The sequence below is a fragment of the Nicrophorus vespilloides genome, unplaced genomic scaffold (genome assembly GCF_001412225.1).
Source record: "Nicrophorus vespilloides isolate i.1.1-1 unplaced genomic scaffold, Nicve_v1.0, whole genome shotgun sequence".
NCBI lineage: Eukaryota > Metazoa > Arthropoda > Insecta > Coleoptera > Silphidae > Nicrophorus > Nicrophorus vespilloides.
In genome coordinates, this window is record NW_017096981.1 from 7642 (window position 1) to 20287 (window position 12646).

General features: G+C 33.5%; 1 protein-coding gene across 1 annotated transcript; it reads left to right on the forward strand.

Moving 5' to 3' along the window:
• The first annotated feature begins 5907 nt into the window (after positions 1-5907).
• On the forward strand, positions 5908-10858 carry LOC108558627 (la-related protein 6). Its single transcript, XM_017915598.1, has 2 exons — positions 5908-6489; positions 9026-10858. The coding sequence occupies exon 2, from the start codon at positions 9035-9037 to the stop codon at positions 10352-10354; it is 1320 nt and encodes a 439-aa protein (XP_017771087.1). The 5' UTR covers positions 5908-6489; positions 9026-9034; the 3' UTR covers positions 10355-10858.
• The last annotated feature ends 1788 nt before the right edge of the window (positions 10859-12646 follow it).

Consider the following 12646-nt stretch of genomic DNA (forward strand, 5'->3'; position numbering starts at 1 on the left):
ACAGATTATAGTTTAATATCCATAACAAATCCGGAGCTAAGGGTTTTTTATCGACGTTTATGCCTCAATAACTTCACATTGTAAACTTTCTCTGCATTACTTACTCACAAGTCATATAAAAATTAATATCGAAAGTCTTTGAGTATAGAAATAAATCGATTTATAAATAATAATAACTTATATACAACAATATATTTATTTACAAAGGCTTAACAAAAAAGTAGTATTATAATGTCAAATATATTGATTTGAAAACTGTTGATTTTCCAGTCTGTTCTAGTAGCCATCGCGTCAGCTTGGACACTAGATTCAACAGCGTGTCGATTTTCTATAATAACTTGGTAGTGTTAGATTCAGCCTTGCTACTGGGTCTTATTGTGTTCTGTTGACTTATATTCATTGTACTGGATTTGTTTTCTTAGGGTTTGCTCAGGATAAACCTGCTTTCATCGTTGGAAACTCCTTGGGTTACTTACTACACCGCATTTCCCTGTAAACTCGTGTATGATCCATCCAATCTAAAGCAAAAAATATTAATTAATAATGATTTAATTGAGTAATTTATAGATTATCTTTTCAGTGTTGTCCACATGCTTCTTAGAAGTGTTCAGTCATTTATGCTTTCTTGCATATTGTAATAAACTTTGTTGTAACCTATCTTGGTTATCAATAATTTCCGTTTTACCATCTAAAATCCGATTTAAAGTTTGCAAATAAGTTTCATGAACTTTTTTTTAGAACACAATCGAGTAAATTAATGATAAACTCATTTGTATGTGCATTTATTAAATTTCCAAATAATTTCCTCTCTCAGATATTGTTTCAACATTATCAGTTAGTGTGGGCAGAAGATCCTCTGAACAATATGTTCTAAAATAATTTGCATTACAAGAGTTCCCCTGCTCTATCCTTTCCTTGCGTAGATATTAGAATTGCAAAAAGCACAATCCATGGTTTGATTTCTGGGATGAGTTTTCTCTGAAGTTTGCCATCTTTGCCACAATCTATCTCTCGCATCCGTTTTGCTAAGTCTACTCTCTTTCTCTTTTCTCTCTGTGGCAAGTAGTTCTATAGGTGGACTCCCGCTATTACTTGTACAGCATCTCTTGGATTGTCCTGTATCACTGCATATCCTGATTGCACACTTTGCTGGACAATCTTCTATAATTTTCCATTGTCCTCTGTGCAAGATCAAGACCTAAAACAGAGCCTTGCGGATTTTTATCGCGCGTTTGCTGATGTATATTCTTATTATGTTACACGTGTATTTCGAAATTCCCATATTTGTTGTTGTCTTCTATAATAGTTTTTTACTGTTCTGAGTTAAAAGTGTTTTTAACGTCAGGTGTCTGCGCCTCTGCATATAGAATCTTCTTCTAGCTGTTTGCACATGTATTTTGCAATTACAATATTTGTTGTTTCTTCTATAATGGTTTTCCACTGTTTTGAGTTAAAAGTGTTTTTAACGTCAGGTGTCTGCGCTTCTGCCTATAGAATCTTCTTCTAGCTGTTTGCACATGTATTTTTAATTCCCATATTTGTTGTTTCTTCTACAAAGGTTTTCCACTATTCTGAGTTAAAAGTGTTTTTAACGTCAGATATCTGCGCCTCTGCCTATAGAATATTCTTCTAGCTATTTGCACATGTATTTTGCAATTACAATATTTGTTCTTGCTTCTATAATGGTTTATCACTGTTCTGAGTTAAAAGTGTTTTTAACGTCAGGTGTCTGCGCTTCTGCCTATGGAATCTTCTTCTAGCTGTTTGGCAGGTTTATTTTAGCTCAGATTTTTCTGCAATCCATTGTAGTATGCTTTTATTACCTCTTTCATATTAACGTTGAAAACCTACTAATAAATATGGTACTGCTGTTTGGACCTCGTATTTGCCTCACTTGGAAATTTTCGAGAGGCAAATATCTAATGAAACCATCTAATCTTGTTACAATATTTTTCATCACTGGTGACTGTTTATTTCTTTCATTAATGAATTTCATACTTTTTACAACCTCTTTGGCTTCATACCATAATTGTAAATGACCTGATCCCATTTCAACACACTTTACATCAATCTGGTCCATTTGTATTATGCCAAAATTTAAACTATCAAATAGTTTATTTAATTAATGCTGTATCGTTCGATTCCGATGTAAATTTTGTCCCATTTGGGCAAGATTCTATCATTAGTTCCATAATTCTTTTAGCTGTTTGGCAGGCTTGTCTTAGCTCAGATTTATTAGCCCACTGTATGGCTGAACACTTGCACAGCATTTGAGACCTTCATCTTAGGGATTTATCCAGGAATTACATGTCTAATTGTAACTTTTTTTCATTGATCTTCTACTTCTTCAAGCATCAATCATCGTTAAATCGTCATATTTGCCTTAGGTTCCTTATTTTCTGGTATATATATTCGTCTTGAATTTTCTAGTATATTAATTACTGCACAATTTGTAGGACCTTGGTCACATAAAAGTGCTGCAACTTTATACCCCATATTTGCCAACCTTGTTACAATATCTTTGATGAAACGTACTTTAATTATACCTTTGAACAAAACTATAAGTTACAGAAAGTTTCCACTTCCTGTAAAAACTCAGAATCATCAGCAATTCTACCTGACCTTTCATAGCTAACATCCTCAAATCCTATAACCATACCTCTTTTACACTGATGGTCCAAATGAGGAATGATTAATGTAACTAGTCTATATACAATATTACTGTTGATATTGAAGATATTATCATTTAAATTTTAATTTTACTATCAAATTATTCTGATGGTAACTTAAACCGTCGCACAGACACAAATGATGCTTTTCGGCAATTGTTGCAGAAAACATGAAAAAATCCACAAAATGCTTTTGACCGATCGTAAATTCACCATTTTCAATGATTTTGTTCATGAGAAAGCTCTGTTCGAAATGAGTAAACAGTGGACCAAAAACAACGAGTTCATGATTCCGATGAAAAAAAAGTGCTCTTTCGCCAAGGAAATCACCGTGTCAGGTCGATCAAAACGTTGACAAAAATGCACAAATTGCACTTTTAACAGCTACTACCTGTTTGCAGACCTAAAAAGAATGCTCAAGGGAAAGGGATTTAGCTTCAACGAAGAAGTGATTGCTGAAACTGAGCGTATTTTAAGGCCAAAGATAAATCGTTCTCCAAGAAAGGTATCGAAATGTTAGAGAAGCGCTGAAGGAGACTATGTTGATGAATAAAGTCGAATATTGCGCAAAAGTTGTTTCTTTATTAGTCATCCTACGAACTTATTGAGTGAGGAGTTACACCAAACACATAAAAAATATAATAATCAATAAATGTATTTTATCAATTGAGAAAAGTTATTTAATTCATTCATTAATTCAGTACGGTTTTGATATATGAAACGTCGATACATCTAATAACAATATGTAATAGAATGAAATTAGTTATTAAAAAAAAGTCTTTGTAATCTCGACAATCGTAACACTAACGTAATTATAATACAAATCTAATTAAACTTTCATAAACCTTTCTTTATTTATTTAACATTATGACTAAACGAGGAAATAAGTAAATTTTGATATTTCGTAATGTAATTATTCAATGCATATTCAATAGGCAATTATTAACAGAGACAATAATTAAACTAATTCTGTACACTATTATATATAAAGTTATGAATTCATATAAGGAAATTATATTAACAAAAGTATTATCTCATTTCTTCGAAAGAAAAAAACAACACATAAAAAGACTATAATCTAGGTCTATATTAATAAATATTAAATTTTAATTTGAAATTCATATTTTACTTGATGTTCTTTCATTTAATAAGATGAATGAAAAAAAAATGAACTGTTAATTCAAATGCAATTAAAATCGTTCTTAATTGGATCTGTTGTTGCGTGCAGAATGTAGATCAAGAACTTTGATTTCAATATTTAGGTTTTGCGGTTTTAGTCCATTGTTGTTTTACTTTTGAAAGAACATGTGTTCGAAATCCAATTAACCAATTTCAGCTTTTCAAAGAAGAAACCTTTTAAACGATTTAAACCAAAATCAATATATTACTCATGCAAAACTATTACATTTTTACATAACATATTTTCAAATCATTACAATTCAGTGAAACAAACTTCACAATTTACATTGAATGGCTAAATTGCGTTTGTTAACAAAAAAACTAATGTTTTTATTAAAAAATTTAATTGATATATAAAAAATGAGTTGTATTATAATCACAAAACAGTTTTCCTTTTAACCTTGCGTTCCTAATGTAAATCACCTTGAGTTTCATTTCTTCCGAAACAAGAAAAAAAACACAAACAAAACAAAAAATAAATAATCTTGTATTGATTCAAAGATTCGAAAAGTCCTTAGAAATTGCCCTTGAAAATGATATGGAACATTACAAAAAATAGTAATATGTATGAACCTGATAATTATAATTTCAATGACAATGCAAACTTAATTTATGCTGCGTTACATTTCCGAAACTCCACCTTAAAAATTATAATTTATTACTTTGAAGTTTCTTTCTCATTTTTTTTTTTGAACAATTTTGTTTCGTCGTATAAATTATTGACAAAAAGGAAAATTTTTCACTTTTAATTTATAACAAATTAAATTTTTGCTCTCTCTAAGAGTTAATTTGGAAAAACTTTTGCTACTATTTAAATTAGATGATGTATATGAAGATTCTTTATATGAAAATTCTTTCGATTCAAAATATTTGAAATTAGTTTTTCAAATAGATTCAATTTGTTGATTGATATTCCGATCGTAGACAGTTTTGGTAAAAATAAAAGGTGATCAAAATAAACAGATAGAAACGTCGAGACGTACAGAAAAAGTGAACATACTTTGAAAATAAAGTTAAGATATTTATATTAAGTTCTTGGTACTTCAGAAGAGGCATTTTTGTGCAAAGAATTTCCTAGAGCAATTCCTACCCTATCAAGCTTATATTTATTAATCTAATTTATGTAAAAATACCAATAATAATTTGAAAGATATGAATAGGAAATCCGTCTAAAAAAATATCAACACCACTGAAGAATCTGGTGTACCTTTTGCGACGATATCAAGGTTAGTAATCACGAGCTTTCAAAATGCTGTTCAAAGAGTAGTCCCAGAAGTACCCGACCTAACAAAGAAAACACAAAAAAAATATCTTTATATTTCAACATAGTCTTCTTTTAGCTCGATTTATAGAGAACAAAATATTAATATTATAATATTGGAAGAAGATGTTTTAACTCTTTGAGAGGCCAGAAATTTCTTTACCCAACAATTTCTGAATCAGATAACTACGTCAACTGAATCAACATCGAATGGTATGGACTATCAAGATTCATGCGTTGACAAATTAAATTGTAATTACTGTACATTTTCTTGAAAATTAAAAAGAGTTAAGAAGTATAATTGATGTAATAGATGACAAAAATATGATGTTTCTCTTAGATTATGTTTATAATTGTAATGTTGTGAGAGTTGGAAAAAGTACTACAATTATTTTTTATGGTAACGAGCTTGATAGAAAATTGGACCAACTATCCAAATTGAAATTGAAAGAAGTATCAATAATTAATGGAAATATATGAATAATTTAATAGATATGATGTGGATGAAATATGAATTTTAATTCCATTGATGATGAGTGGAGTATTGAAATTCCAGACATGATGTCTGGTTAAAGGTAACGAGCTGAGGAGAGCAGAGACATTGGAGTCGTTCTCGAAAAGTGCGTGTGTCGGTCGTGCGGTAGGTCAGTGAATAAATTGGCCGTGACACAAAGTGAGGTGAGATGTATGTGTGTATTTGTACGTATACGTATATGAGGTAGTCCCCGTTTCGGGTGAGTTGGTGGTATCCCGACCATCGACCACCTCCAAGAGTCCAACGAAACGAACGAACGAACGACCGAGCAACCAACCATCACCACCGACGTGCTTATAAAAGAGCGCGTTCGCATTGACGGCGATTAGTACGGTAGAAAGCTAGGTCATCAGACGTTCTAGTCGTGGCAGTAGCGCATCCACGTGTTCCTTGTGACCCATTTTAATTAGCGAAAACAGAAAAGATCACCACGTACGTACGTTCGTGTCGACGTACATCTGTCTGGAAGAGAAATTAAAAGAAGACAGCATCAGAAAACATCGACGGAAGAAGGAAGAATAGATTGTTAAGATCAGATCAGATCCTCCAAGAAAAAAAAATATATTTAACACCGAACTAAGAAGAATCGAGTGAAGACTGAATGCGAAATTAAAATTCCTTTTTTGACGCGGAAAGCAATTCTAATCCAGTGATATACCTGTGTGATATTATTTATTAGTGTTATTACAAAAGAAAGAAAGAAAGAAAAAAAAAAACAGATTTTTGAAAGAGAAAATATTTAATTAATTACGGAAAAAAATCAATCTAGGCTACAACTCGACCAGACATACAGACAGATAGATACACACACATCCATCCAGAAAAGAAAGTCAAGGAAATTAAAGGTAAGAGAAGAGAGGAGAGGAACATGTTTAACATTTCTAGCGGTTTTCAAGAAGAAAGCGAGCGAACTATGCGAGGCACGAAACTGTTCATGCGGAAAATTATTATGCGAAACTCATTCATTCATTCATTCATTCACCTTCTACATTTGTGCGTCTCTATAACAAATAATTTAAACACGGGTTCAATACCTTCCTTTCAAATCTCGACTAAATCCTCAAATTTTCAAAAAAATAAAAAGTTTATTTCTCCATTGTGCACGCGTCTCATCTAAACTTTTCCTTTCGCAAACACCTCTATTATGATTCGTTTTAATCTTAGTATCAACGCAGAGATGTAGATTACATTAGATTTTGAGCAACTTTGATCGTTTTAAGGTCACCGCCGCCGCTTTCACGCGTATAGACCTGATTTGGAAAAATTTAATCACCAAAATTGTTTGCTTTTGCAAGTAAACCATTTCGTAACTGTTGCACTCGATATGCAAATTCGGGTAATGTTTTTCATATGAACTCATACATATAGACTCAATATACAAATTACAAAAAAAAAATGTAGAATTAGTTCTTATTAAGAAAAGTGTAATAATGGAACGAATTTACATCAAATCTAAATGTTTCTATTTTGGACACAACAAATCAATTAGAATAATTAATGAAGGCCGTAATAATTGACAAAATTGAAATGAAATGCAAATTATTTTTATAGTCACCATTAATTGTATCTTCATAAACATTCAAAAAATAAAGTTGAAATGCCAAAATTTCAGTAGGTATTGTAGATATAGATTCGGCTTCTTCCTATTAAATTTTATTCATACTTTTTAGATAAATCAAGCATTTTGTAAGGTTACCCTTGAACTCACCTTTAGAGTCAAATCATTCGATTGTTTATTAAGTAATAACTTACCAACAGACGTACATATGGTCATGATTGCCGTTTTCGTTCAATATCAATGTTAGAAGGTCATACTTCCAAAAATATTAGTCTTAGTTTTGCTAACCATTTCTTTAAAGATTCAGAAAGCTGATTATCATCATAATGAAGACGGTTGTTATGTACATTAACTATTTCAGTTACTAAGGACGACAACCATAGCAACCCTTAAATAACAGTTATATATAGATGACTGAACATTATTTACTAGAGGACAATTTATTATTGCAAGGAAAAAGTCTGTATTTTAGAAAATAACAATCATGCAAAACAACGTAAAACGAACAATATTCATATTAGTAAATATAAAAGTCAGAATCCTTACAGCACAATTATTCTTGTAGGAAGAACAAAAGTAATGAATATTAATTTTCAATCGAAAACACGAGAACATACTTAAATTAATGAGTCTTTCTGAATACAATTTGCATATCGGAATTTCGCCGATTTTATAATTACAATAATTCGAAATTAAAACGCTGAAAAATGATGATTTAATGAACGAGAGAGAAAAATAAATATTAGAAGGAAGAATATTTTAATTTGTGAACTATCAATAAATAACGTTGGTAGAAATAAATAAAGAAATAAATTAGGTAAGCATTTGAGTCATTGGTGGATGACGGAAGAGTTTGAATTAAATTTATTTTTCTCAATGAAAATAATTGAGTAACTTATAAATATGTATAATCTCTATATATATATATTACGTAAGTGATTAAAAATATATATATATTTTTTTTAAGGTAGAAAAGTGTCGAAAAGCGTGTTAGTCTTAAAGTTTGAGAAAATAGGCGAATTTTGAATGAAAAGTTATAGGTTTTGAAGGGTATAAGTATTTTTTTTCATTTTTTCAACTTTGAACGTAAATTACAGCCAAACGGCTAAAACCACAGTAATATATCAATAGATGCTAGATTCCCCAAACATTCAGCTTTCATATGCATCTTTCGGATTCATTCTATCTATTATAGTTTTCGAGAAAATCAATGAAATGTGAAAACACTGCTTTTTTGATATGAGTGAGTGTATAAGAGAGAAAATCGGAGCATCGCGGTGAAATGTAAATCGAGATCGTTATAGGCATTAAATCCAATTAAACAACAAGCAGAAAATTTAATTACAAAGAACGTAATTAAGTTGGCGTTCATTTAATGCTCCGTCGATCCCATATTTCTCGGTGCCGTTGACTCGCCTCGTTCCGTCTTCGTCTCCGTTCCGCAGTTCGAGTGCTGCTGTTGCTGCTGATTTAATTGGGGGGAAAAAATATAAGAAATTCTAATAATAATAAGAGGTATGTAGTAATTAGGCTGCAGCTTACAAGAAAGTTGCGTGATTTGATAATGAAGTGTCTTGGAAAGGAATCGCTGAATTACTTTTACTTCGATGATGGTGTTTGTTGTTAATTGATTCGGAATGGCGAAGAGCGGAGAGAGCTTGGAGAAATGTGGAAGGCGCGTGCACGGGCTGAAGTTCAATGATACGAAGTTTATTATAATTTATGAGGTTGCAATTTGAAAGTTCGCGATCGCACGTTTCGGATTTATCAATCGTATGCGTTTCGAATTGAAATTGATCGAGTTTGCTCTTGTTGTTTTGCAGACTTTCAAGATGCCAGAAGCACCAGCAATGAGCGAGGGTGAATTCATCGTGGAGAAGAGGGAGAGTTATTCGCCGGAGCCTCCAGCGAAATGCTTGGAGACCAGGGACAGTATCTCGTCCATAGATAGCGACGTTTCCTTGTCCTTCGATAAACCGATAACGGAGAACAACGAGGACGAAGGAGCTCACATGGCAGATATGAGTGACAGTGCTTCTGATACCGGTTCAAACGGTGGTGGGAAAGATTCAGGATGCGAGGTGACTCCAGAGGTGAGCGAACCACCGCCGTTCACGCCACCCAACGAGGAGCTCTCCGACAAGATCGTGCAGCAGGTGGAATTTTATTTCTCGGACGCGAACATCACGAAGGATGCGTTCCTGCTGAAGCACGTGAAGAGGAACAAGGAAGGATTCGTGAGCCTGAAGTTAATCTCGAGCTTCAAGAGGGTGAAACACATCACGAAGGACTGGAGGGTCGTCGCTCACGCCCTCATGCGTTCCGATAAGCTGGAGATCAACGAAGCCGGCACGAAACTGAGACGGTTGGATCCGTTGCCGCAGTACGACGAGACGACACCTTCGAGGACGGTAGTCGCTGTAGAGATGCCCATCGAGAAGCCTACGATAGAAAACGTTGCGGAGCTCTTCAAGAGCTGCGGCGAGATCGCGCTCATCCGCATCCTGAGACCGGGTAATCCGATCCCCGCCGACGTCAGGCAGTTCATCAACAAGAACCCGTCTCTGGCCGGTCAGGTGTGCGCTCTGGTGGAGTTCGTGAACTCGGAGAGCGCGAGAAACGCTCTGCAGATGCCCAACTTCAAGATCTACGAGCTGAACTGCGTGCCTCATCCCGAGCGCAAGAAGAAGTTGCCCAAGAAGAAACCCGTGGAAAGCGATCAATCGGAGGCCGAAGAGAAGCTGAAGGAGACCAAACCGAAAACGCGTCGCGGTTCGTCCATCCATTTCCCCAAGAACGGAATAGAACCCGCCGCTTGGCTTCAAAGGAGACTCTCCGCTTCCAGCACCGAGGCCAGCTTCATGTTCTTACCTAGACGCTTATCCTACGGTAGTCGCGATTCCAGCGAGTCGAGCCTCTACATGTCCAGAAGGGTGAGCGCCTGCAGCATGAGCTCAGAGAACAGCAGCAGCAACAGCTTCATCCAGCGTCGCATGTCCGCGTGCAGCATCAGCTCAGAGAGCAGCGGTCCCGTAAGATCTCGCAGCAACAGCACCGCTTTCCAGAACGAGAACGTTCTCAGGATGCCCAAAGGACCGGACGGTTCTCGCGGTTTCAGGCATAGGATCTCCCTCTCCACCATCCCCGCATAGTCAAAATCAACGGTAAGAGAAGACGACGAAAATTGATTTCCAAAAGAAACACACACAAAAAAAAAACAGTTTTCACAACGGACTTTCCAAACGAAAACTAAATACAAGAAAGTAAATAGTAGTACTACTTAATTTCTTAAAGAGAAATCATTTATTCGGAAAATTATTAAATTATTGGAATCAATCGGACTTATATATCATACTTTTGTTGAACTTTTGCTACTTATTCTCTTTTGACGAAACTAGCATACGTTCTCTCAGTGCACACACACGCTGCCTGCACCCGGATTTATTTTTTTTTTTGTTCGTAACATTAATTTATTTATATATTTTTTATTGTTGTTCTTTTGTTTTATTTATGTTTACTTTAAGTATAATCGACTGCGGTTACCATGACGATCGATTCCTATATATTTCACGATTCGATTAAAACTGGACAAAGTAACGAAAAGTTCTGCTTCTCATCAAAAACAGTTAATTTTCTCTGTGGTTCAAATTTTCATCAAACTGCAATATCAGTATCCAAAAGTAATACCGTTAAGCTAATACTAAACATGTATTTCACACTTTCCGTAATTCGATTAGGTTTTTGGATCAAATAGGAAAGTAAAGAAAACTTTTCGAAAAACGTACATTCTCTATAATCATTGAAATTCTGTTTTAAGAACGAAGAACAACGTCTTTTTTCCTACACATTTCATGATTCGATGATACCTAGTTTATGTTTGGATCAAATTGGAAAGTAACGAAAAGTTCTGCTTCTCATCAAAAAAAAAACAGTTAATTTTCTCTGTCCAAATAATTGGTTCAAATTTTCATCAAACTGCAATATCAGTAAGCTAATGTTAATGAAAACATGTATTTCACACTTTCCGTAATTCGATGGTAACTAGATTAGGAATAGGAAAGTAACAAAAACTTCAATGCTTTTCGAAAAACGTATATTCTCTATAATCATTGAAATTCTGTTTTAAAAACGAAGAACAACGTCTTTTCTCCATGATCAAATTGGAAAGTAACGAAAAGTTCAATGTTCTGCTCAAAACATCCTAATTTGTGTATTGGAACAATTAAAATTCTCTATTATACGAACAATTCATTCCGAAAATCTAAAATACACATTGAAAAATAATGAAATTATGCAATAAGTTCATTGCCATTCGACGATTTCATATTAATCATATTGGAAAGTAACAAAAAGTTCAATGTTCTATGTCACTATTTTTCTTTTTGTTTTGTTATATTCCAATTCCAAGTGGAACGGAAACATTTATTCTCGTTTCGAACTTCCTAATTCGAACGTCAAAATCATGGTAATAACGTTCATTATGAAACAATTGGTTTTTGGCTCTGGAAACGGTACCAATGAACACAACAACAAAAAAAAGAGAGAGAGAATACACACTTGATACGAAGACACACACTAAATACAAGAGAAAAATAATTAATTTGACCTGGATGCGGCCAAAGCAGAACGCGATACTTTCACCGTGTAAAATGGTATGAAAATGACACGAACACCAATTTCACATTCAGAACGAATTTTCGCTCTGCACGAAATATATAAGAAATAGAAGGAAAAAAAAACAACAATTCGTTCATTAACAATGTTTAAACGATTAATAATAAACATTGATAATTATAACACTGTTATTATTATAATTATTCTTTTCACATTTGCATTTGTTGTTGTTTTTTTTTACAGGAATTTATTCGAATTGCGAAATACGTCGTCCCGATTACATAATTGCAATTAATGTAAACGGTATCGATAGAAATGGTAATCCGCGTACTTTTGTAACTATTCTTTTTTTAAGTATAAATAATATGATTATTATTTTTATATATATTTTTTTTTGTGCGTATTCAATAAGGATAAGGAAAAAGTATGTTAATGTCTTATTAAGTAAGTTAACGTTGGCTCATTCAATTAATTCTATTTAGTGGAAAGAATAGTTTTATCTTATGATTTCTAACTCTCAAAAAAACATATTTTTTGTTCGCACATAAACAACAACAGCAACGACGACACAGGCATTTTCCACATCCAAATATAATGGCTTCTTTTGCGTGGATGCATTCATTTCACTCTCCCAAAACCTAGCATGATAAGGTTAGATGTTAAGTGTAAATAATTTACAAGATACTTGTATAAAAATTGCTTATTTATTACAACTTATTTATTTCCGTTTTTATTTTGAAACAATGTATATTTTAGGGTGAATTCGAATAAAAATGTATTACACAAAACTATCTTCTATTTACCCAAATCCATGCACATTCCGCAACGAC